Genomic DNA, 23,379 nt, shown 5'->3' with positions numbered 1-23,379 from the left:
ATGATCTTGCTGTGCACAGAGGAGAGGCCAATTCGCCTGTAGTGCCCCAGGTCCTTCTCTTGTCTCTGTTTAAAAATGGGGTTTATGTTTGCCATTTTCCAATCCATGAGAAGTTCACCAGACTGCCACAACTTCTCAAATACAAGAGTGACTTAGATACTTCCTCTACCAGCTCCCTTGGGACCCATGGATGCATCTCACCAGGTTCCATGGACTTGTGCACCTTCGGGTTCTGTAAATGACAGTAATGTGGTTGAAACCTTACAGGACATTGAGGCAGTGGTTATGCCTTACCTGCAGGTATTTTGCCTGACATTTATTGGGATTCTGCTTGCATTGCCTCACCACATTAGTGGCATCCTGCTAAGATACCCTGAAACAACCATCTGTCTCCAGATGAAGATTCCCATCTCACAGTTTAAAGGATCATATTGCTGGAGGAAATGGGGTTGAACTTTAAATAAGCATCTGCCCAGCTCTGCAGCCTGTCCTCAGCAGGGGCTGTGAGCAGATGCCTGCTGCAGACTGTAACAACAGCTCTAGTGTGTACAATTGCCCTCCCAGCCTCCAGCCACTATGCCTTCAGAAATTCCTGAGCCAAATTGGCTTTCTGTGTATTTGTGAATGCCCTGTGGCCTTCTGTTTCCTGAGCTCATTCAGCCCTCCTTGGGAACTCCAACATGTTCAGGAATTGTGTGTAATAGCTACAAACTTGTTTAGTCCTTGGTCTGTAGCCAGTTTATTACTGGTCTTTGCAAAATCCTGCAACAGTGGGTCTCATAGCTCAGACTCTGAGTTAAATGTTTTCCTTGGTTCTATTTTAAATGTAATGCCCCATAATTTAACTGGCAATCATATCATTCTTATACTGAAAGTATTAATCAGTAGGAACACTTGCTCTTCAGGATCCTTCTTGATTTTTGAGATTTGTCATCTTCTAATTTGTATGTTTTCCTGAGTCGGAGAGTTCTACTTTGATTAATCTTGTTTGGATCGGTATCAATACTTGTGATTGATTGTCCTTCTGTGATCTCATTACTGTGAAAACTCCACTTAGGAAAACAAATCAAAGTTGGTTTTGCCTCTCGTTTGTTTAATGACAGTTGACACAGTCTGTCAGCCAGACACACTTCCCTCTCCACATCCATCCCCCTGCTTCTCCACATCTCCACTGGCCCAAAACAGTCACTTAGGCCATCAGCATAGATTTCTTCTGGCCTTCTAATGCCAAAATTATTTCAAATTGTGTTTTGTCAGAATCTGGGGGTTTGCTGCTCGGTGGAATAACTCAGTACTTCTCTCAGCATACCTGTCATGAATGCCTCTGGAGCAGTGCAGATTCCTGTGTGTGTCCTATGCAGAGTCCTGAATATGGTGTGAGCACAGAGCTGGCGTCACCATGCTCTTGCAGGAGACATCTGAGGGTCCTCAGACCTTCTCTGTCTGAGATTATACCCTCAATACAAGTCAATTGAGTCAGTTAAGCTGTTGTTCATTACTTTTATTATTTCAGTCTGGGACACAGCCTGTGTAGAACTCAATCCTTCTACCCTTAATGCACACCTGAGCTTTTAGTTAATTGGACTGGGTTGCAAACACTGGGTCAGCTTTCAAAAATTTTAACTCGGGCAGTTTTTGAAGTTTCTGTCAATGACACAGAAGAGGCTTTTGCTGATTGTTTTGTGGAAGATCAGAAATAATTTACTAATATTTTATATCAAATGCAGCATAGGTTAAGTGTAACAAGTACTTCAGAGCTTTCATCCCTTGTTTGTTTTTTGTTCTGTGCTTCACCCCCTTAGGTGTAGACCTAGAGCTGTCAAGGAAAGAAGAGGAGCAGCAAATGCTCCAGGATGCTCGGCAGTGGCTGAACAGTGGGAGAATTGAGGATATAAAGCAGCCCCGGACAGGAGCCACAGCTCTTCATGTTGCTGCAGCCAAGGGATATTCTGAAGTCATGAGGTAGGAGCTCCTCCCAGGGCTGATGCATGAAATTAAGGCTGAAGACATTTTGCTTTACATTCAGAGAAATTTGTTCCATACTGATATTTTCAGGCTTCTGTTTCTCAAAAGGCTCTGTGGTTTTGTGTGTACAACCACAGTGGTTCACCCAGAAATACACAGGGACAGGAGGGTTCCCTTTCATACCTCCAGGCCTTTTTGGAGTAATGAAAGCTTTTTAGAGAATGAGGCATAAATTAGGAGGTCTCTAATTTTTCTAATCACAAGTCTGATTTTCACTGTTAGAGTAATAGTTTCAGGACTAGCAAGTTAAACGGTAGTAGGGGATAAAAGTATAATGTTGACATACAAAGTGACAACACATACTGCATGACCATTCTCACATTCTTGTGGGAAAATGCAGTGTCCACCCCTGTCTCACTGTCCTCTTCTGCCCCTTCATGCTACTGCTCCTGTAGTGACAGAGGGATTCCAGCACCTGACAGCTCTGCTGTCCTGGCACTAACAAGATTATTATGTACATAAGCCTGCCCAGTGTAGCATTTCCTGGTAAAAAACGTTAATATTGTTGCAGGTAATGTCAAATTAGGCTTTACACCAATAAAGCTTTCTTCTCTGCTCTTTATGTGTGGCTGGAGCTGCCCATGAACATAGAGCTAATGAAATCCCTGACTGGATTGGGCTGTGAGGAACCTTAAAGCTCATCTTGTCCCACCCCATGCCTTGGGTAGGTGTCAGAACCCCGGCCTGGTTCAGGGGTTCCATGTGGTGGTAAAGTCTCTCCTCCAAGCCATGCTTCCAAAGAAAAACTCTGCAGCCTCTTGTTGTTCGGTCTCAAGGCAGTTTATTGCAAGTTATCTAAAAGATTTTCTTCTCAGGCTGCTGCAGTTTGCTCAGCAGCTCTGGCAGAGACACACACACACCCTGACATCCTCTCTGTTTGCTGTCTTCTTCTCTCCCTCTGCCCAGGGCTGCTGCTCTCTTTTATATGGTACATTACATGATACATGTTTACAGTTTTTCCCCAATGCCTATTACCTATATTAAATGGTGCTTTTCTACTCTAAACCAATCCATAAGTGCCAACATCATCAAGAACATGGAGGTAAGGAAGAAGAAAGAGGAGGAACAGGACCGGCCTACATTCCTCCATCTTAAAACTTCTGACCCCCATGTACAAAGTAAAAACCCCTCTCTACAGGTATTAAAACCCCCCTGTACAATACTAAAAAATTCTCTGCTTTGTAACTACTTCTACTATAATATCTAAACTTTTGTGACTGCTTGTTCCACCTTCAAAGCTGGTAAATCATTCCATGGCTCAAAGTCAAAATCACAGCTGTTTCCAGCTGCCTGCCAGGGTCTCAAATGCCTCCGACCAGGGCCTGGAACCTCCAGAAATGTCTGAGGGACATTTTGAGGTCCAACAGGTACGGACACCTTCATCTATCCCAGGTTGCTCCAAGCCTCATCCAATCTGGCCTTGGATACTTCCAGGGATGGGGCAGCCACAGCTGCTCTGGGCAGCCTGTGCCAGGGCCTCCCCACCCTCACAGGGAGGAATTTTTACCTCATATCTAATCTAGCCCTGCCCTCTGTCCATGTGAATCTATTTCTTTTTGTGTTGTTACTACATGCTCTTGTAAATAGTCTTTACAAGGTGTCGTGGTTTGACACTCCCCAATGCTGGCACCCACAGGAGTCGCTCACCCTCCCCACCCACAGATGGGCAGAGGAGAAAAAAAAAATTAACAAAGGCTTCATGAGTTGAGATAAGGCCCAGAGAAAACCCTTCAAAGGCAAAACAGGCTCAGCTTAAAAGTTGCAAAGTGAATTTCTTGCTAATAGAATCAGAGGAAGATAATGAGAAGTAAAAAAAAAGCCTTTAAAACACCTTTACTCCCAGGCCATCCCTCCTTCCCACTGACAGCACAGGGAAACAGGGCATGGGGGTTTGGGTCAGTTCATCACCGAGATTTTCTTCTCTGCTCTGGGAGAGGAGTCCTTTCCTTGTGAGACCATGGGGTCCCTCCCACGGGAGACAGTCCTCTGTGAAATTCTCCAGTGTGAGTTCACATGAATTCCTCCACAGGCTCACAGTCCTCCCAAAACCACTCCAGCGTGGATCTCTCTTCCCATGGAGTGCAGTCCTCCAGGAACAGGCTGCTTTAGCCTGGAAACAGAGTCCCCTCTCTCCACTGGGTCTTCTTGCTGGATCACAGCATCCTCCAGGCATCCACCCACTGCAGCGTGATCACTTCCCCATGGGCTGTGGGTGGGTCTCTTTATCCCCTGTGGATCCCCGTGGGCTGTGGGTGGATCTCTGCATCCCCTGTGGATCCCCGTGGGCTGTGGGTGGATCTCTGCATCCCCTGTGGATCCCCGTGGGCTGTGGGTGGATCTCTTTATCCCCTGTGGATCCCCGTGGGCTGTGGGTGGATCTCTGCATCCCCTGTGGATCCCCGTGGGCTGCAGGGGCACAGCTGCTTCACCATGGTCATCACCACGGCCTGCAGAGGAACCTTGGCTCTGGTGCCTGGAGTACCTCCTCCCCCTCATTCTTCTTGGTGTCTCCACATTATTTCCCTCACATGTTCTCACCTCCTCTTCTCTGACAAGAAGAAAAACTGCATGCCCACTTTGTTTTGATTTTCTTCTTAAATCTGTCACAAAGGTGTCACCAGCCTCTGTAACTGGCCCAGCTTTGGCCAGCAGCATGTCCATCTTCAGAGCAATCAGGGATTGGCTCTGCCAGACATGGTAGAAGCTTCCAGCAGCTTCTCACAGAAGCCACCTCTGTGGCCTGCCTGCTACCAAAAGCCAGGCTGTGTGTAACCAACACACAAGCTTACTCTATTGCCTGTGTTAGAATCCATTGTGGAAGTGTTCATCTATCTTGATCCCAAGTTTCATAATTTTAAGTGACATGACTTGATGTCAAAGAGCTGTTTCATATCAAGCTCAAGCATTTTATTGTACTTCATGTTTCTGATTTGTATTCAGTCATTAGAACTTATAATTGAGTGATGAGCTGTCTGTGCCTGTACCATGCCCAAGAACAGGAATCTAACACAGCACATGTGAATAGAAATGTAGTATCTCTGAATCTGAGATACTGAGGTTGGTCCCGTCACCTGTCAGGGGAGGGTTGTGAATCCAGTGCTCCTTGATGAAATTCAGTGTGTGCAGGATGATTTAGTTCTGGACAGCCTCTCCTTGGCATTAATTATGGTAATGATAAACACATCTCACAGCAAGCTAACATTGTTTCCCTCTTGTGTATGTGATGGCTGTGCTGAAGTTCAAATCCAGAGCTTTAGTGACTTAAACCAAAGAGGCTGACAGCCAGGAGTCAACTAACTCTAAATGAGACATAGAATTTGTCTGTGACCTTGAGTCTTTTAGCAGCTCTGTTTCTCCCTTCTGCCAGCTGGAAAATCAACAGAAACTCAGTGCCTAATTTACAGTTTCTTTCACAGAGAAGCCCACAGCTGCTCTGCTGTGACTGTGATTTTTTTAGCACAGTAGCACATTGGTGTAAAGCTGCAAGAGTTTTCAAGCTATTGGTGCCATGTTGGGGTCATGCTGGATTTCCCTCCTGCTGTACATGCTCTGCATGGGGGAATTTCCCACAATGGAAATTTTCAGGAGCATTTTTACCAGATTTGCAGAATTCCCCTGGGATGTTATTCACTATTTAAGCAATTTGGATAATAGTTTTCATACAGGAGCTGCTCAGTGCTCTTGTCTGATTACTGCCGCACCTGTGTGCACATGGCTCTGGAGCTCCAGACTACCCCAAATCTTTTGTGTTTGTTTTGATGTTAAATATTCAAGCTCAAGGTGCTGTGAAACACCAGTGTTCTCCTCTGATGGAGAAGGGAGGGTGGAAGGGGCACAGCAGTGAGGGTAAGGAAAGGAGATCCCAGGTAAATTTACTTGTGGAAGATTTGCTTGAACTGTCCAAGGGCTACTCTGAAAAAATGCATTTGGGGTTGTTTAATCCAAGTGAGGGTTGTTTAGCATACAGATTTTACCTCTGTTACTGGTGCTTCCCTGGCAGTCCTGTTGGTCTCCTTGAGGGCCACCCCACACTGTGGTCTTGTGCTCTTGGAGAACCAAGCTCGAGCTCCAGTTCCCAAATGTCCCTCTCCTGGCAGGTGCTGTGCTTGGCAGCCTGCACAGGGATGGCAGTTGCAGGGATGCAACTGAGCCAGTCCAGACTCTCTCCTCTGAACAGGGGTTCAGACTGGGTCACCAATGCCAGATGAGAAGTCAAGGTGTTCTCCCAGTTCAGGACATGCTGAAAGGGAACCTTATCAGTTTGACATGTTCCAACAGGTTTTACATCAAAGTCACTTTTCGTTCATTGCCCTTTCCATTACAGTTTCAAGCACATCAAGTGGGATGTTGCTTTGGTTAATGAACAAGTCCAGAAGCTCCTGGCTGTTTGGGAGCCAGGCTGCCCACTTGGTGCCTAACAGGGGAAACTGCTCTGTCAGGAAGTCATTTCTGATGGGCAGAGATCAATCCTGCTGCTTTCCTCAGGCTCCTGATCCAGGCTGGGTTTAATTTGAACGTCCAGGACAATGATGGCTGGACTCCACTCCACGCTGCTGCTCACTGGGGAGTGAAGGAAGCGTGTTCCATCCTGGCTGAGGCTCTGTGTGATATGGACATCAGGAACAAGCTGGTCAGTACACAACTAATGCAGGGTATTCTATAGTGAGATAATATTGATTATTGGCTTCTGCATGATCATGGAATCATAGAACCCCAGACTGGTTTGTATTTGGAGGAACCTTAAAGTTAACCTCATCCCACCCCCTGCCATGGACAGGGACACCTTCCACTAGCCCAGGTTGCTCCAAGTCCTGTACAGCCTGGCCTTGGACACCTGCAGGGATTGAGCAGCTGCAGCTTCTGTGGACACCCTATGCCAGGGCCTCAGCACCCTCACAGCCAAAATTTCCTTCCCAATAGCCCATCTAACCCTGCCCTCTGCCAGTGATAAGCCATTCTCCCTTGTCCTGTCCCTCCAGGCCCTTGTCCAAAGCCCCTCTCCAGCTCTCTTGAAGCCCCTTTAGATACTGGAAGGGGCTCTAAGGTCTCCCCAGAGCCTTCTTTTCTCTAGGTGAACCCCCAGCTCTCCCAGCCTGGCACCTGAGCAGAGGGGCTCCAGCCCTGTGGTCAATTTAGTGGCCCTCTCTCAATTCTTTCCAGGAGATCCATGTCTGTCCTGAGATGGGAACTCCAGAGCTGGACACAGAGATCCAGGTGGGGTCTCATAAGAGATCCAACATCATCATCCATCTACATGACAAAGTCATAGTAGTCCTCCTTGCCTGTGCACTGGATAATTTAAATACATCAGTAAATGAAGAATCTTGACTGGCAGAAGACAGAAAAGATTTCAGATATTATGGGAAATGTGACCTGATTAAACTTTTAACACTGAGCTTGTAAGAAGGGATAACAGCTGATCTGTGCCATCCTGTGTTAGTGTAACCCTGAGAAATCAAATGCAGCAAAGAAACAGTCTTGGAGTGCAAAATTATATACTAATATTGAAGTATAAGGCACTGAAAACAAGTGAGCCCATGAGAAACTGGCAGTTTTAAATCCTCCCTCTTCTATGTATTGGTAATAAAAAATGAAATTGAAGATTTGTGACACATGAGCAAAGAAAAATAGGATGGAAGAAAAGGAGCAAAAACATTTCCTTTCTAATAGTTACAGGTTTTTCCTTGAAGAGCCCTTGGATTTTCAAGAGCTTGTCCAGGGCTGCTCTTGGTGTTCCCATCCCTGCTGGGATGTCCACACTGGTCTGTGAGCTGCTTCCCACTGGACCAGGTGTGCTGTGGCTGCCTTTGGGGAGGAGGGAAGGTTGAATGTGCTTGGAGGAGCACCAGGGGATGAAGGAGGCAGGAAGATGTGATAAGAGAGAGCCCTGTGTGCTCAAATGCATCCAGTTGTGCTGGAAACTGCTGGAACTCAAATGCCCCATGAGGAGCCCTTTCAGCCTGGTGAGCTGTTTGGCACCCAAAATACAGGGAATCTTTTCTGTTTGAATGCCATCAGGTGCTTTTCCGAAGTGTTCAGGATGTGTATGGGGTCTTGTATCATGCCATACTTGAAACAGTCACAGTTGTATTTATTGTGTTACCTGCTCCTTCTAGTCCAGAATTGTCTTGTTGTTGGGTCAGATGGACAAGACTAACTTTTATTTTTTGACCTGCGGCCATCGGGTTTCAGGTTATTAATGAAATGGCATTTAGAGCTTTACTTTGGTGAAAATGTAACCAATTTCTTGGTTTATGCACTGGAGTATTTTTGCTGGTTTGTTTTAGCTCATAAATGCCAATGGATGTGGAAATGGATCCCAGATTTTTGGCTTGCTGGCAGCCTTTCAGAACATTTAAATACATGATGATAAAGTAGCACAGAATCAGGAATCTCCTGAGCTGGAAGGGACCCACAAGGACCATCCAGTCTGACCCCTGGCCCTGCACAGACACCCAACAATCCCACCCTGGGCACCCCTGGCAGTGCTGTCCAAACCCTCCTGCAGCTCTGGCAGCCTCGGGGCTGTGCCCATTCCCTGGGGAGCCTGGGCAGTGCCAGCACCTCTGGGGGAAGGACCTTTCCCTGATCTTCTACATAAGGAGAGGTTGATCACATTCCCTCTCAGTGCAAGAGTGTCCTTTATAGAAACTGGAAACTCAAGCATAGTCCTGGCTGCTGGATTTGAGCAGCAGCCCCCAGGAAGCTGCACTTCCCTGGCAAAAGCTGCTTACTAAACATAAACAAGATCTTAGAGGTCTTTTCCAGCCAAAATGATTCTGTGATTCCATGATCACTGTCACATGAGTTTCCTTGCTCTGGAGTGAAACAGAGTGTCACCATTTGGATGTGGAGCATGTGCACTGGTAAATAGGGCTTTTTGGAGTATTACCACTGTGCCATCTCAGATATCTTCTTGTGTTCTCTCTTTGCACCAGGGCCAGACGCCCTTTGACGTTGCTGATGAGGGACTTGTGGAGCATTTAGAAATGCTGCAGAAGAAGCAGACTGTGGTGAGTTTCTGGAAATTGTTTTCCTATTACCTCTCCAATTACCTTTTCACACACAGGTGTTCTCCAAGACACACGGTGCCAACAGATGCACGGAGCTCAGGCCCAGCGATTTTCTTTAGTTACTCATTAGCAATCTCTAATCACAGCAATATTTTTAATAGCTAGAAATCTAGATAACTGGATGACAGCAGCAAGGAGGTCAGTAGTGTGATGGCATGCAGAATTATGGGAACTGGCTAGGAATTTCATCTTTGTAATTGTTATTATCTTGCAGTTCCTTTTTTGGCTGGCAGGCTCTCTAGCATCAAACTGCTCTGTTCCTAATGAGTGATTACCCAAGTCAGCTTTGTGTTTGCATCCAGGGAAATGCAGTCAGTGTTGAGAAAGAGATCTGTTACCATGTCTGCCTTTCTTAAAATAGGGAGGCTTTGGATTGAGGAAGAAGAAATTATAAACTTCAGGGAATTCTGGACTGAAAAAATGGGTAATTTCAAAATTATATTAAATTGTCATTTCATAATGCAGTGGAAGGGATTGGAAGGGATTATAACCTGGAAGTTGACATAAAAAAAGGAAAGCAGAATATATCTTGTTCAAAGTAAGGGCAGTTGTCAAGCCAGAAAGTTGGGTTTGGATTGAATTTTTTCCTATTGCATCTGGTCTACTCAATTATCTCATTTAGGTGCTTCCAAAACACAAGCTAACCTTCTTTCAAAAAGAATTAAAAATCTGTAAGTATCACTTAAAATACTGGGTTCAGAAACAGACGGAATGGGAACACTGCTGATAAAGCCCAGGAACGGATTTTCAGGAACTGACAGTGTGGGTGGTTAGAACTCCAGCTCTGATCACAACACAGCTGCTGCCATCCTCAAATAGCAGCCTTAGTATTCACAGGAATTTCTTTAAAATTAATAAGCTTCTCCCTAAATTAGGTGTTGATAAATACTATCAGGGTTGTATTTGGATTCCCCTCTCCCTCACTACCCAAGATTTTGCAGATAACTGCATTTCTTAAAAGAAAAGAAAAAAAAAAAAAGAAAAAGAATTTTTTGGGTGACTGCTCACCCATTTTTAGGGCAGCTTTGCAGGGGCTACAGCCTTCCTGTTCTCTATATAGAAGCACTATATAAAGGCCTTCTCCATTTATTCAGTCAGTGTAGAACTTGGCAGAAAAATCTGGATTTTATTACACTTTTTTTTAGTGGATATGATTTTTTAGTGGAAAAACCAATTTGTCATGTGTTTATCATGTGTCATTTTTATCACTTAAAACCAGAAAACTTATATGTGTTAAGGATAAAACAGGCAGTTCCATGATGTTATTTCTCTTCCAAAATGGCTTCCAAATCAGATATGTTTTCCAGTCTAAGGCAGAGCTTTGTGCCACCCTTGCTGAAAGATTTGCTGCCATTATTGGAAAGCAGGGGGGATTTTTGTATACTGGAAGCAATTTGGTCTGGGTTTGGATTTTTTTTTTTCCTAGTTACTGAACTATCTGTGAATGGAGCTGGCTGTTTCCTGGACTTCTCTTTGCTGTGCTCCAGCAGTTTGGTCAGTTTAACGATGCTGTGCTGCAGATTTTTGCTCTTCACTGGAATCCATGCAGCTTTTCCCACTTCACAGGGTGCCCAGAGCAGCTGTGGCTGCCCCATACCTGGAAGTGTCCAAGGCCAGGCTGGACAGGCCTTGGAGCCACTGGAGTAGTGGAAGGTGTTCCTGCCCATGGCAGAGGGTAGGGCTGAACGAGATTTTAGGTCGTTTCCAACCCAAATAATTCTGGCATTCTATGATTCAGAATTTACAGTGCTTTTACTTCCTTTGTCTGGTGTCAACTGCTGTCGAAAGAAAAAGAATTAACCTGGTGAGCCATGACACAGCAGAGTCAGCCTTAAACTGAGCCCCTAACTGCCATCCCTACTTCTGCCTCAGCTGTTTCTGTGCTTCTGGATCGTACTAAAACAATTTTTAGGTACTGTTTTGTCCACTGATGTGGTAAAATTAATATTGCTGCTCTCTAGACAAAATCTTTCAATTTCTATATGATCCCAGGTATTCCCATGCAGTGACTTTGTGCATTTGAGAGATGTAGGAAGTGACCTATCCTCACAGGAGTTCCCTTGTTGCCTGTACAGGGCAGACTTGAATGCTTTCCTCTGACAGCAAGTAAATAATAGCCACAAAGGCAGGAAATTTTTAGCTGAATCTAACCTGATTTCATGGGCACACACACATGGACAGACCTCCAGCAGAATCCCAGATTGGTTTGAACTAAAAGGAACCTTAAAGCTCATCCCATTCCACCCTCTGCCATGGACAGGGACACCACCACTATCCCAGGTTGCTCCAAGCCCCATCCAACCTGCTTTGGACACTTCCAGGGATGGGGGAACCCACAACTCCTCTGGGCAGGAGTCAAGGTTTGTCCCTGGTCTTGGCAGGGGCATCTGCAGGTGCCTTTGAAGCTTTAATTAAATGGCAGCTGTATTCCCAGGACATGGTGGGTGCTGTGCCCTGGTGGAGCTCCAGTCCAAGTCTCACAGTGCCATTGCAGATGTGCTGCTGTTCAAGTGGCATCTTACACAAGCCTGCAGTGGTTTGGTCTGATGAGGCTGGGCTGTCCCTGTGCTGTGGTGCTCACTGGGTTATGCTGACAGGGCTGGTAATGTCTGTCCTCATTCTCTCTCTCCCATCTTCCTGGACTTTTTAACAGCTGCGAAGTGAGAAGGAGACCAGGAATAAGCTGATTGAAGCTGACATGAATGGGAAGCCTCAAAACAGACTCTTCACCAAGTAAGTCTCTCCTTCTTAGTTGAAAAGAAACTGCCCAGAAAGTAATGGAGAGCAGCTTCATCTCTCACAGCCAGCCTCAGCTGGGTCAAAAACAATTCACTGCTGTTTATTTCTGCACTTTTTAAAAATACGAACACTCAAATGCAGTTTTAGTTGTGTCAAATACAGTTTGTGTTGTGTCTTAGCATACCCAGTGAGTGGTGGAACAAGGGCTTGGGCTGGTGTTTGGTTCTCCAGCTCCTGCTCTGGCTGAGGATCAATCAGATCTTTGGGCTGAGAACTACACAGTTTTGTTGCACAAAGCCCTACAGCCCAACTGCTGCATTGTGTGACACTAGAAAAGGGGAGATCACAGTTTCGTGGCTAGAAAAATGCTTGCAGAAAATGTGAGACTGGCAGTAGAATCCATGGCAAACTGGCCATGATGGAAGTGCTGGAGTGTTCAGTCTGTAGATGGATTTTATCCTTTGCTTGTTCTGTGTGTAATAAATCATGTCTGTGTCTTCCTGAGAAGTACAGCTCAGATAACTTGCTTGCCTAGACCTAAAACTTTCCTATTTTGCAGCAAAGAGAAGATTCTTTATGAGGAAGACACGTTGAAGTCCGTGGAAACTGAGGAAGAGAACAAGGACTCGAGCAGTTCTAGTTCTGAAGAGGAAGAAGCTGAAGATGAAGTTTCAGAATCGGATGCTGAAAAGGAGTCAGGTAAGACTTAATACAGCCTTGGATTTCATAATTACCCTAGCTGTTACCATTATTAATGTTGTTGTTGTTGTTATTGTTAACTAATTACATAATTAGTTGTTAAGGACATGCTGAAAGTTTTACTTCCAGTGTATATGCACAGAATTTGGAGAAACCTGGAGCTACTGTGCTACAGGCGGATTCAAATGCTGATTTGCAGGTCAGCATAATTATTTTTAAATAATCCTTCAGATTCTATTTTAATTCCTCCTTCCAGCTCACATGTATTGAAAATAACACATTGTCCATAGCTTGTTCTCAAAGAGGGTGTTTTTCTTGTTGGCCCAGTCCAAGAAGAATCCTTCAGGTACTGCAGGATGGTAGGGGAGGAGGTGAAGGTATAGGAAGGCAATAGCCTGTTGTGTTTGGATAAGTCTGAAATGAAGAGCTGAAGCTCTTCTGGCTGATTATAAAGATGAGGAACTTCTGTTTTCCAGGCTGTGATGAATAATGATTGTAAAAGATAGTGGAATATAAGGATTAAGTACACAGAGTCACAGTAGTATTCATTTACATTACAGTATATTGCTGGCATCTTACTCCCATTCCTTTTCCATAATTTCTGTGGCTACCTTAATTAGTTTTAAAAGTGTATATGTGCAGCACAGAAAGTTTAAATACAGATATTAATTTTACAGTAAGCCAAGACTTATTTGTACTTAATATTCTGCAAACACAGATGGATCTTGTACTATGATGTGTTTAATGGTTAAACTACTTTTAACATCAATTTACTTGGTCTATATCCAATATACTAAAAAATAGGTCCTGAGAAGTGTAATTTAAAGTTCTGTTGTGTTTCTGTGCCAGTGAAATTGTCACTTGTGTTAGGATTGTATCAGTTAATGCTGTTGGGGCAGGGTGAGAGGTGTGGGAAATCCTGGTAGGGCTCTGCAGAGCTACTGCTGCACCAGCTGGGTGGGCATGGCAGTAACACAGGGAAATGATCTTGGGGCTTTTAAATCAAGCAAGTCTAGTGGACTTGTCAGTGGTAGAAAGAGACATGCAGCACAGATCACATCTATTTTCTCCATAAAGCAGGGGTTTACCCTGATTATATACATATTTATATAAATATAAATTATACCTGTCTAGCCGGGAGCCAATGTTTGTAATCCTTGTAAACGTGGTGGCAGTTTGACCAAAACAATTCAAATGTTTGCACACTTATAAGACCTGCAACTGTGTGTGGTTTAACTGAGTCAGGAAGAGCCGAAGATCCTTCAGCAAGGAAAGGTCTACAGCACGCAGCATTAAATTTTGTTCAAAGCCAGAAGAGGTCTTTTTATTGCATTAGTTCACTGAGCAAAGCACATTATAAGAGTATATGTCAAACCACTGAAGCTAATAGAAATGGGAGACAACAAGCATTCAGGTAATGATTCAGCTTCAGGCTCTGTTATCTGTACTCTCCTTTCCTGGAAAGATTTGTGAGTCCTTTGAGAAATTTCCATCAGAATTGAAATCCCACCTTGTAAACTTCTGAAATCTCTGGTAAAATGAGTGTGGACTTGCCCACCTGTGTGGAGACACAACTACCACTTGCTACATATGTGAGTGGAGGGTCACATCTTTGGTACTCTTTTTAAAGCAAGATTTTGTAAGGTAACAGCATCAGCCCACATTATAGGAGGCCTCCAAAGAGAAGTAGAATTTTTTATTTTGATAATGAAAATAATAAATGTCACAGTATTTCTGATTTCAAAGACAGACAGTGGTATTCCTGGGCTGATCCCCCAGCGTGGGCAGCAGAGCTGGGGGTGATTCTGCCCCTGTGCCCCACTCAGGTGAGACCCACCTGCAGAGCTGGTTCCAGCACAGGAAGAAGCTGGAGCAAGTCCAGAGGAAGGCACCAGGATGGTCGCAGGGATGGAGCAACTCTGCTGGGAGGAAATGCTGGGAGAATTAGGATTGCTCAGCCTGGAGAAGAGAAGCTTTGGGGTGACGTCATTGTGACCTCCCAGGACCTGAAAGGAGACTGCAAGGAAGATGAAGAGAGACTGTTTGTGAGGGTCTGGAGTCACAGGACAAAGGGGAATGGCTTCTAACTGACAGAGAGTAGGTTTAGATAGGATATGAGGAAAAAAATCCTCCCTGTGAGGGTGAGGAGGCCCTGGCACCGGGTGCCCAGAGAAGCTGTGGCTGCCCCTGCATCCCAGGAAGTGTCCAAAGACAGATTGGATGGGTCTTGGAGCAACCTGGGATAGTGGAAGGTGTCCCTGCCCATGACAGTGGGTGGAATGAGATGAGCTTTAAGGCTCCTTTTAGTTCAAATCAATCTGGGATTCTGTGGTTCTCTGTTTATCTAGTCAACATTTTACATGCTTGGATTGCACAGGAGGCAAGGGTATGAAAACATGAATATTATTCCCTTATTCCTCTTAATTTTCTGTAAAATTCCCATACCTTTATTATTCTGAGCAGTGCTGGGCAAATAGATTATGACTGTTGTTCTTAAGTCCAGATGAAAAAAAATTTGGAGTGGTCTTCTTAAACCTAAAAATTCCAACCCCTTTGGTAGCTGAGCATAAAGCGGGACATGTAGAAGCTGTCAGTGAAACACACAAGTTTATTTTGAGGTGTGTTTTGAAGAGTCTCATGTTGCGATTAATTTGTTGAATTTGCAGAGACTGTGGGAGGAAGAAATTGGATGAGGGAAGCAATGAAATTGTTGGAAGGCTTCAGAGTAGTATGTTTCTTATAATCTGTAAGAAATTTTTGCTCTTCAAACAAAGGAAGCTAAGGGCCTTAATGTCACTTTATTCATTTTGAAGACAATTTATTTGGCATTGACCTCTTGTAAACAAGAGAAAGATCATTATAAAATTCTATGGTGATTATCTTTGCTGGGAACTATTACAATATGTAATTATTGGGAATTAAAGCAGGCCATGGAAGCTTTTAGTGTTTTTTGTTTAGAAACCAACCAAACAAAAACCCTTATCCAAAAACCCTTACAGAAAAGGAATTAGAAACCTAACTTTTACTCTTACCAAATTTATTTTGAGGAGATTGAACTAATCCTCTCCAGTTTCTGTTGTCTGGAATTTATAATGTGTATTACTGAAATTTTGGTAGAATAAAATGTGGGATCCTGCCCAAAGGCAGCCCTGCCAGCACAGAGTCTGTTCCTCTTCTGCAGTCACAGAAGATGTCCTAGAATGTCCCAGTCACATTGCTTGCAGTTAGTCCTTCCCAACCTGTCATTACCACTTTAGCCTGTGCCCTTCTAATTAGGCTTGACCTTAAAAGCTGATCTGTGTGCTGTAAACTTGCAGAACAGGCTCCCAGTGCCCATCCAACCCAGCCTGGAGAGCCGCTGCCACCTTCCCCTCCTGCAGTGTCCTGTGTTTTACAGGCCTCAGTCACAACAACGAGCAGCTGGCAGCAACTGGGCATGTCCATGGACTTGGGTGCCAAGTGTGGCAGGCTGGGCCTGCAAGGAGGAATGGGGGATCCATTGCCCTTTCCCCAGGGGTGGGTGAAAGCTCTGCTCCAGAACTGAAATCTACTGCTTTGCAGAGAGGGAAAAGTGGCTGAGAATCCATTCTTATGCAGACCCAAAGGAACAGCTGGAGCTGTGTCAGGGGAGATTTAGGCTGGATATCATGGAATGGTCCTTCCCCAGAGGGTGCTGGCACTGCCCAGGCTTCCCAGGGAATGGGCACGGCCCCGAGGCTGCCAGAGCTCCAGGAGTGTTTGGACAGCACTGCCAGGGATGCCCAGGGTGGGATTGTTGGGGTGTCTGTGCAGGTCAGGGGTTGGACTGGATGATCCCCATGTGTCCCTTTCAACTCAGGAGATTCTATGATTCTATCTTTGTTTCTTTAGTTCAGGCTCTGTCAGTCCTGATAACTTCCTCTTATTTTAAAATGTTTCTCTTGAGTTGCTCTTCTCTGGTTTTTGTGTCCTTTGAATCCTTATTTTTCTAGTACTGAGAATATTTGTTACAGAAAGATTGATCTTCATGCTCCAAGGTGCCATCCTCTCAGATGCTCCATCCCAAATGACTCTAAATGTGTAACAGCAGATTTTTATTCCTTCCACGTACATTAACATAACATGTGTGTTAACATAACATGTTATTTGCTAGGACTGTTTGGGTGCTTATGCTTAAAATTATTTTTTCCAAGCCATGACTGTGTGAACACTCATAGCTATAAGGAAAGCTTTGATTGGTGGGTAGGTAAATAATTTCTCAGGCAGGTTCCATGTGCCTGGGCTTATGATGAATAGTCTGTCTCCAGCCTGTGCTCTCCTGTCAAGTGAACCTACTGCCTGAGTCACACTTTCTGCATAATCTCCTGGTAATGTCTGATGAACGTTCTTCTGTCGAGCATGTACATAGATACAGAAAATTGATACTGGACAGCTGCACTTATCTAACAAGCAGGGAGCCAGCTGTGAGCTTGGACAAGGGTTGCTTAGCTTGCTGGGAGCCCAAATAAGGGTTTTTGTTGGGCAGCAGTCCTGGCTTCCTGTAGAAAAATTGATTTTGCTGCAGAAGACCAGAAATTCTGTCCAGCAGCACAAACAAGTGCAGAGAACTGTGCAGTGAAACCCAGCACTGGGCACACAGGGCTGTGGGCTGTACCACACCTATGATACAGCAAGGAGGAACAGCATGTGCCCCTTTTCATCCCAAGATTTACCAGGGAAGAAATTCCCAGACAGGAAACAAAGTTGTGAAAAACAGAAAACCTGTGTGTCCTCTTTGTGGTGCTTTCTGCAAAGATTTTGCTTGTCTCTGAGGATAAAGTACAAAAGCTTTGCCTGGCAAATGTATCCGTCCTATTTTTGAGGAAGTGGGAAGCTCTTTGCAGAAAGCCCTGACATCTGACAGTGCAGAAGGCATTGACGTCTCTGTGATCCAAGGAGGTCACACAGCACTGAACTGGAGTGCAGACCACACTCTGTGTAAAGAAGGGCCTCAGAAGTGCAATACTGAAACATTTGGTTTCTCTTCTTGTTTAAAATTGTAGAGAGAAAGGAAGAGCCCTTTGCCAACCACTCCAGCCGTGAATCCAGGCCCAGCATCACTGAGCAGATGCCACCACCCGAGCCCAACTCCTTCACTGCATCTGCCAGAAGAGTAAGTGAATTTGGAATCAATGGGGACTCCAGTAGTGCTCAGAAGCAGAAGGTGTTACTGGGAGATGGATGCTCTGAGACCAGTCTTCAGAGGACTTTGAGGCTTGAATTTAGAAAAGCCTGGTGGCATGAAATTCTGATAAAGATATGTGTTAACAGCAGTGTAGGGAGAATACAGTTCCTCTTGAATTTCTGACCCTCCAGGGCCGATTGTAGTGAAGAAAGCCAGCCTACAGCGCATGCTCTGTGTGCTGTCAGTTCTGAGGAGGCTGGTGCCAATGTCTTCTCAGAAGGTCTGTGACCAGAGCTGATTTCTGCCTATGTGCCAGTGGTGAGTTCGGCACCATCTTCCAAAGTGCCTCTGACTTGCCAAAGCCAGTTGAGTCAGTGGTGTGATGTTATTGCCCAGCAAACAGACCATAGTTTGCATGTGGCTGGCCAGCTGGGCTATAAAAGCTTTGAAAGGTGAAGTGGTCACTGAAATCTTACGTGAATCCTCCAGCTCTCAGATCACTCAGCTAGATGGCACCAGGAGACTCTGCTCTGCACAGGACTCCTGTTGTGTGCTGCTGCTTTCTTTTTGCACCAGACTGTGGAGAAAACAACACAGACCCCTGGCCCAGGCCTGAAGCACTCGGTGCTTGTCAGGGGGAAGTGTTTCTTGCTTAGTCACAATTATTTATTTTTTACATGTAACAGAGCATAACCAAGATCAAATGAAACAGAGCTCCTCTGGGCATTGTTCAGCTCATGCTGGCTTAGCAGGGGGACTGTTAGAGCTAGAAGGATGCTGGGAAGTGTGAGTACTTCAGTTAACTTAACCTTTTCCCAGCTGCAGAGATTTGGTCTCTCACTCCCTTGAGCTGTTTAACACAGAATAAGGGTGTTAGGGTGTAGAAGCTGGCCTGTGAGCAGAGAAATTACTGATTTTACCTCAGTCACTTAAGATCACTGTCTTTACCTTCTCTCATCTGTTTGATTTTTATGTAATTCTCTTTGACAGACTGGGCTTTAGATTGTGTTGCCCTCTATTAGGAGGGTTATTAGTATGTGCTGTTCCTGTGTTGTTCAGAATTTACAGATGGCAGCTTTTGCAGTGGTTTTGAGCATTCTCTGAGGAAAGCATCAAAACTACATGAAAATGTTAGAGCTGTGTAGCTCAGTAGACTGGCAGTCCTGGAAATGGTGGAGTGCAGATTAACTCTTTGCATCTGCATTGAAATTACATGAGCTGAAAACATTGCTCAAATACTGCAGGGATACTTTCAGTTCTTGGCAATCTTCAGACAGTGAGTCTGAGGGCGGAGCTCTCCAGTAGCTCCATTTATTCTGAATAGTGTCAGATGGTTTCTGTCAAATAATGCTTAGATCAGCTTTGATCAAAAGCCTTGTCTGCCCAGTGTCCTGCCCAACAGTGACCATCAGAAACTACTAGAGAACACAATCTTGCAGGAATTCCCTCCCACAGTCCAGCTATTGGCATTTCAAGGACTCGATGAACCTAGTGTATTTTTTGTCTTCAGTAGCCCCTGTTGGACTTTTCCTTTATGCAGTCTCTTTTTGGCTGGGATCCTCTAATGTCCAGTGGTAAAAAGAGTCCTTCAGCTTATTTAAAAACTCTACAAAGCTCCCTGTCCCATTAACCAACCACATGCTGGGTTTATTTGCTGTCCCTCATTCCTTTTTGGGAAGGATCAAGGAATAATTGTTCCTTACTCACACTTCTGTGTGCCACTGAGGGTTTCGTATACCTTGGTCATATCTCAGCCTGGAGACTACTAATACACTGAATATCTCCTCATGCAAAACCTCTCTTGCTCTACTTCTTTCTGCTTTTCCCTGAACTCTTCCCTTCTTGTCAACTGCTGCTGAGCCCTGGACCTGAGCTGTGTGTGGTAACACAAAGCCACAGTGGTTGTGTGTTTTGTATTCTGTACTTTTCCAATAATTCCTAATAATTTGTTTGCTTTATTTCCTGTATAACTTGGTGCTTAGCCCTGTACAAGTATCTCTTGTGATGCTCAGGCTCCATTCTTGAATGGCAGTGTGCAGCCTTTTGAAAGACTTAATAACTGTAGCTAAAGTCATAAATTTAAGCAGTTGTACATTTAAGCAGTTGTGTATTTAAGGACTAACATATGCAGGTCAGAAGTGCCTCATGTAACAAAAAGCACAAAGGCCCATTCTATGGTGTGCACAGTTACCTGCCCATGGAAGGGGCCTTTGCGAGGCTGAAGTCCAGCATCCTGCTCAAAGCAGGATTAAGCTCATGTCATGTTGCTTTGTGCTACCTGAGCTCAGCTGAGTATTAAAAGGTCTCTGAGGATGGAGATGCTCTACTCCCTTGCTCTCTGTCCCAGTGCAGCTTTGATCCTGCCAGGAGTTACGTCTCCGTATCAGCTGGTATTTCCCAAGTAGAAACTTGTCTGTTCTCCTTTCACTGTAGACTGTAGAGAAGTCTGGTTCCATGTCCTCTGTAAACCCACCCCCAAGTAGCAGAGCAGCTAAATCCTGTTTTTGCCTTCTCTTTTCCATGCTGAACAATCCAGGTTTCCTCAGTTTCTTCCTTTACAGTGTTGTTGGCTACAACTCCCTGGTGATCTCAATGGCTTCTTCTGGACTCCACAGGTTTGAGGGGTTTATTTGCAGCTAGTTCCATAAGACCTGAGTATTTGTTTTTGGTATTCTGCATTCACTGAATAATTTCCCTTCCTAAATGGGTGATAATAAAAGCTTCATTGTTCCTTATGTTCTTTCCTCAAAGCTGGAGGAGAGCATGGTGTAGGCAAAGACCTGCACAGTGACAGAAGATTCCTTTCATCCTCTGTCCTTGGGGATGAGGCACTACAGCAGTTTGCGTCCCTGTGAGTTCACCTTGAGCTCTGTCCTGTAATTAAAGTGAAACAGGAAATAAGTCATTCTATCTTACAAGTCTAGCCCAGCAAAAACTGGGGCTTTTAAAAGCACTTTCTGAGCTTAGAGTGTGCCTTGCAGTACTCTTCCTTTTCCTGAATGTTTATTTTCTTCTCCACAGTTCAGTTGGCTCAGCAAGTCAGACGAGCAGAAGGATGAGTCACCTTCGTCGTGGCGGCTGGGCCTGAGGAAGACTGGCAGCCACAACATGTTGAGTGAAGTTGCTGCCACTCGTGAGGGACAGAGGGATAAAACGTCTTCTATCTATCGCTCCTCGTCCAGCCCTCGGATATCTGCACTGTTGGACAACAAGGAAAAGGTTTGGCTTTCAGCAAGGATGTTTCAGTGTATCCATTTTACCCCACAGGTGTAAATTCTTTCCCTTTGAGTTATTGCTGGGGTTTGTATCCTAACAAATGAGGGTCTCTTTCATTCTTACCTTTTTTTCCTTTTGAAAAATACTTTCCTCCTGTCAATTGTTTCTCCAGAGCTGGAGTTTGGTGCCCCTTTGGCCTAATTCCTATTCAGTTTGGACCGGGCTGCCACTGAACAGGGACTGCCAGTCTGTCACAGCCTGTTCTTTACCAGAAAATGTCCAATCAAGACAACAGCATATACCTGCAGTGGAGATTCTCCTTCTCCATCATTTATATGGATTCCTCCTCTTATCTACCAGCTGCATTTGTAAATCCCATCCCATGCATTCAGTAACTGTAACTTTTCTGCCCATGGGTAGATGCCTCATCCCTGGAGGTGTTCAAGGCCACCTTGGATGGAGCTCTGGTCTAGTGGACTAAAGATCCCTTCCAACCCAAACCAATTCTCTGATTCTATGATTGCCAAGTTATTCTATAAGTTAGAAGATGCTTTTATTCACTACCATGGTCATCAGGAAATCCCTGTCAGAACTGATACTTCTATGATGTGGTATGTTGGTTTAAGCAACATGAGAGAAAAAAGAAATGGCTTTAAACCAGCTGATAGAAGAATGCTTTCTTAGTTGAAGAAATTTGAACATGAATTTATTTACCACTGAATGTGGTGGAAGGGTGAAAGATGTGTAGCTGAAGTTCCTCTTTTGCTTCACCAGGATAGAGACAACAAGAGTTATCTTGCCACCATAGTGCCCAGAAGACTGAGCAGTATGAGTGATACAGAAGAAAAAGAAAACAGGTGAGACTGGCTGAAGTTAATGCTCAGCTTCCATCCTGTCAATAGTACTTCTGGAATATAATTTTTCTGTAGTCATGCTCTGTATATTTTCTCAGCAGTCTCAAGTACACAGGAATTCACAACATCAAGAGCCAGCTCTGTCTATAAAAGTTCTGGTACGTTGGTTTTCATTTAGGTGAGCAGGAATCAGCAGACTGGTTCCTCCACCTCTGTGCTCACACAGGCACAGGCTCCATTCAGACAACCAGATTTATGGATCCTTTTTTCCTTTTAATATGCAAGTGCCTCATTTTGTAGCTGCCACCTGCACTTGTAGTTGTCACTTGCTCAGCAGTCACCTTCAATCCCTTTGTTCACACCTCTCACTTGAGATTCACTTGAGCTTGTGAACTCTCCCATGTAGGAACTGTTTTATTGCATGGCTGTTTTTACAGTCGGTGTGTGTAAATGATCGTGGTCCTAACTATGGTGTTAATGGTGTGTGTATGTCCAGGAATTCCAGATGTATTTGAGGAGCTGGTCTCTACTAGCAGCTTCTTCAGGGGCCTTCCAGTGCCTAAAGCGCTCCCAGAGAGCTGGAGAGGTACTTTGGACAAGGTCATGGAGTAACAGAACACAGGGGAATGGCTTCCCACTGCCAGAGGGCAGGGTTAGATGGGGTAATGGGAAGGAATTCTTGACTGTGAGGGTGGGGAGGTGACCAGAGCAGCTGTGGCTGCCCCAAGCCTGTAAGTGTCCAAGACCAGGTTGGATGGGGCTTGGAACAACCTGGGCAAGTGGAAGGTGTCCCTGCCTGGGCAGGTATTAGGACAGGATGAGCTTTAAAGTCTCTTCCAATCCTGGCCATTCTATGATTCAGTTTGTACTAGAAGGAGTAAAATTTGACCTTGGCTGCAATTCCAGCTACTTCCCAAGAAAGGAGGAAAGGCACTTGCAGAACTGTAATTGCTGGGCAGGAGTTGTGGCAGATGACACCCTGAGAGAATTTCAGCACAGCTTGAGAATCTTTGCTGATCTTTGGCTGGAACCTCCCTGCTGTGTTCTTGTTCACTCTCAGGCAGTCTCTGAGATCCAGAGTTTTGCAGACAATTTGTGTCTGTTGATCAGCTCAAGAAGGTTTGGCAGAGGTTGCTTTCGAGTGGCACATCCTGCTGTAGGAGCTGATAACTGTCCTTTTCTGGGTGGAGCTGGGACTGGCTGAGGAGTACTGGCCTTCAGGAACAGATGTGCCCAGGCATGCTGTGTAGTACAGTTTTTTTCCCAATATTCTTTCCTTTCAAAACATTTTGGTCTTTCTTTCTGGAACCCACAGGTGTCTTGAGAGAGCATTGGTCTAGGCATGACAACTGGAAATGAGAAATAATTGCATGCTGATAGGGGAATGGAATTAGTGCTGCATTGCAAGCTCCAGGTCCTGTCCAGCACCAGTAGAGAGCAGGATACACTGTCAAAGTGTGCATTAGCATTAGGGAAAGAGCCCTGTTTTCAGATAACCAGGGTAAACAGGACTACTGGGAATTTCTTGATAACTTGTCAAGTAGCTTTAGATACTGTAAATATTTTGTTTGTTGTTTTATGCTTCATGATTTTGACCTGGTGGTGCTGGGTTAATTGTTGTTAATGATCT

General features: G+C 44.8%; 1 protein-coding gene across 10 annotated transcripts in view; it reads left to right on the top strand.

Annotated features, from left to right (window-relative positions):
- The window catches only part of PPP1R12B (protein phosphatase 1 regulatory subunit 12B), a 133,077-nt gene that overhangs the window by 36,556 nt on the left and 73,142 nt on the right, over window positions 1-23,379 (top strand). For all 10 annotated transcript variants that reach the window (XM_085561521.1, XM_085561520.1, XM_085561527.1 and 7 more), the window contains 8 exons: window positions 1,803-1,962; window positions 6,511-6,655; window positions 8,964-9,038; window positions 11,752-11,831; window positions 12,397-12,536; window positions 17,558-17,667; window positions 20,701-20,898; window positions 21,670-21,752. In XM_085561521.1, coding sequence (XP_085417647.1) covers window positions 1,803-1,962; window positions 6,511-6,655; window positions 8,964-9,038; window positions 11,752-11,831; window positions 12,397-12,536; window positions 17,558-17,667; window positions 20,701-20,898; window positions 21,670-21,752 — 991 coding nt within the window. The remainder of the gene's footprint in view (window positions 1-1,802; window positions 1,963-6,510; window positions 6,656-8,963; window positions 9,039-11,751; window positions 11,832-12,396; window positions 12,537-17,557; window positions 17,668-20,700; window positions 20,899-21,669; window positions 21,753-23,379) is intronic.

The sequence above is a fragment of the Lonchura striata genome, chromosome 26, assembly GCF_050655825.1.
Source record: "Lonchura striata isolate lonStrDom1 chromosome 26, ASM5065582v1, whole genome shotgun sequence".
NCBI lineage: Eukaryota > Metazoa > Chordata > Aves > Passeriformes > Estrildidae > Lonchura > Lonchura striata.
Note: the sequence above shows the minus strand (reverse complement) of the source record. Positions and strands in the feature narration are given on the sequence as shown.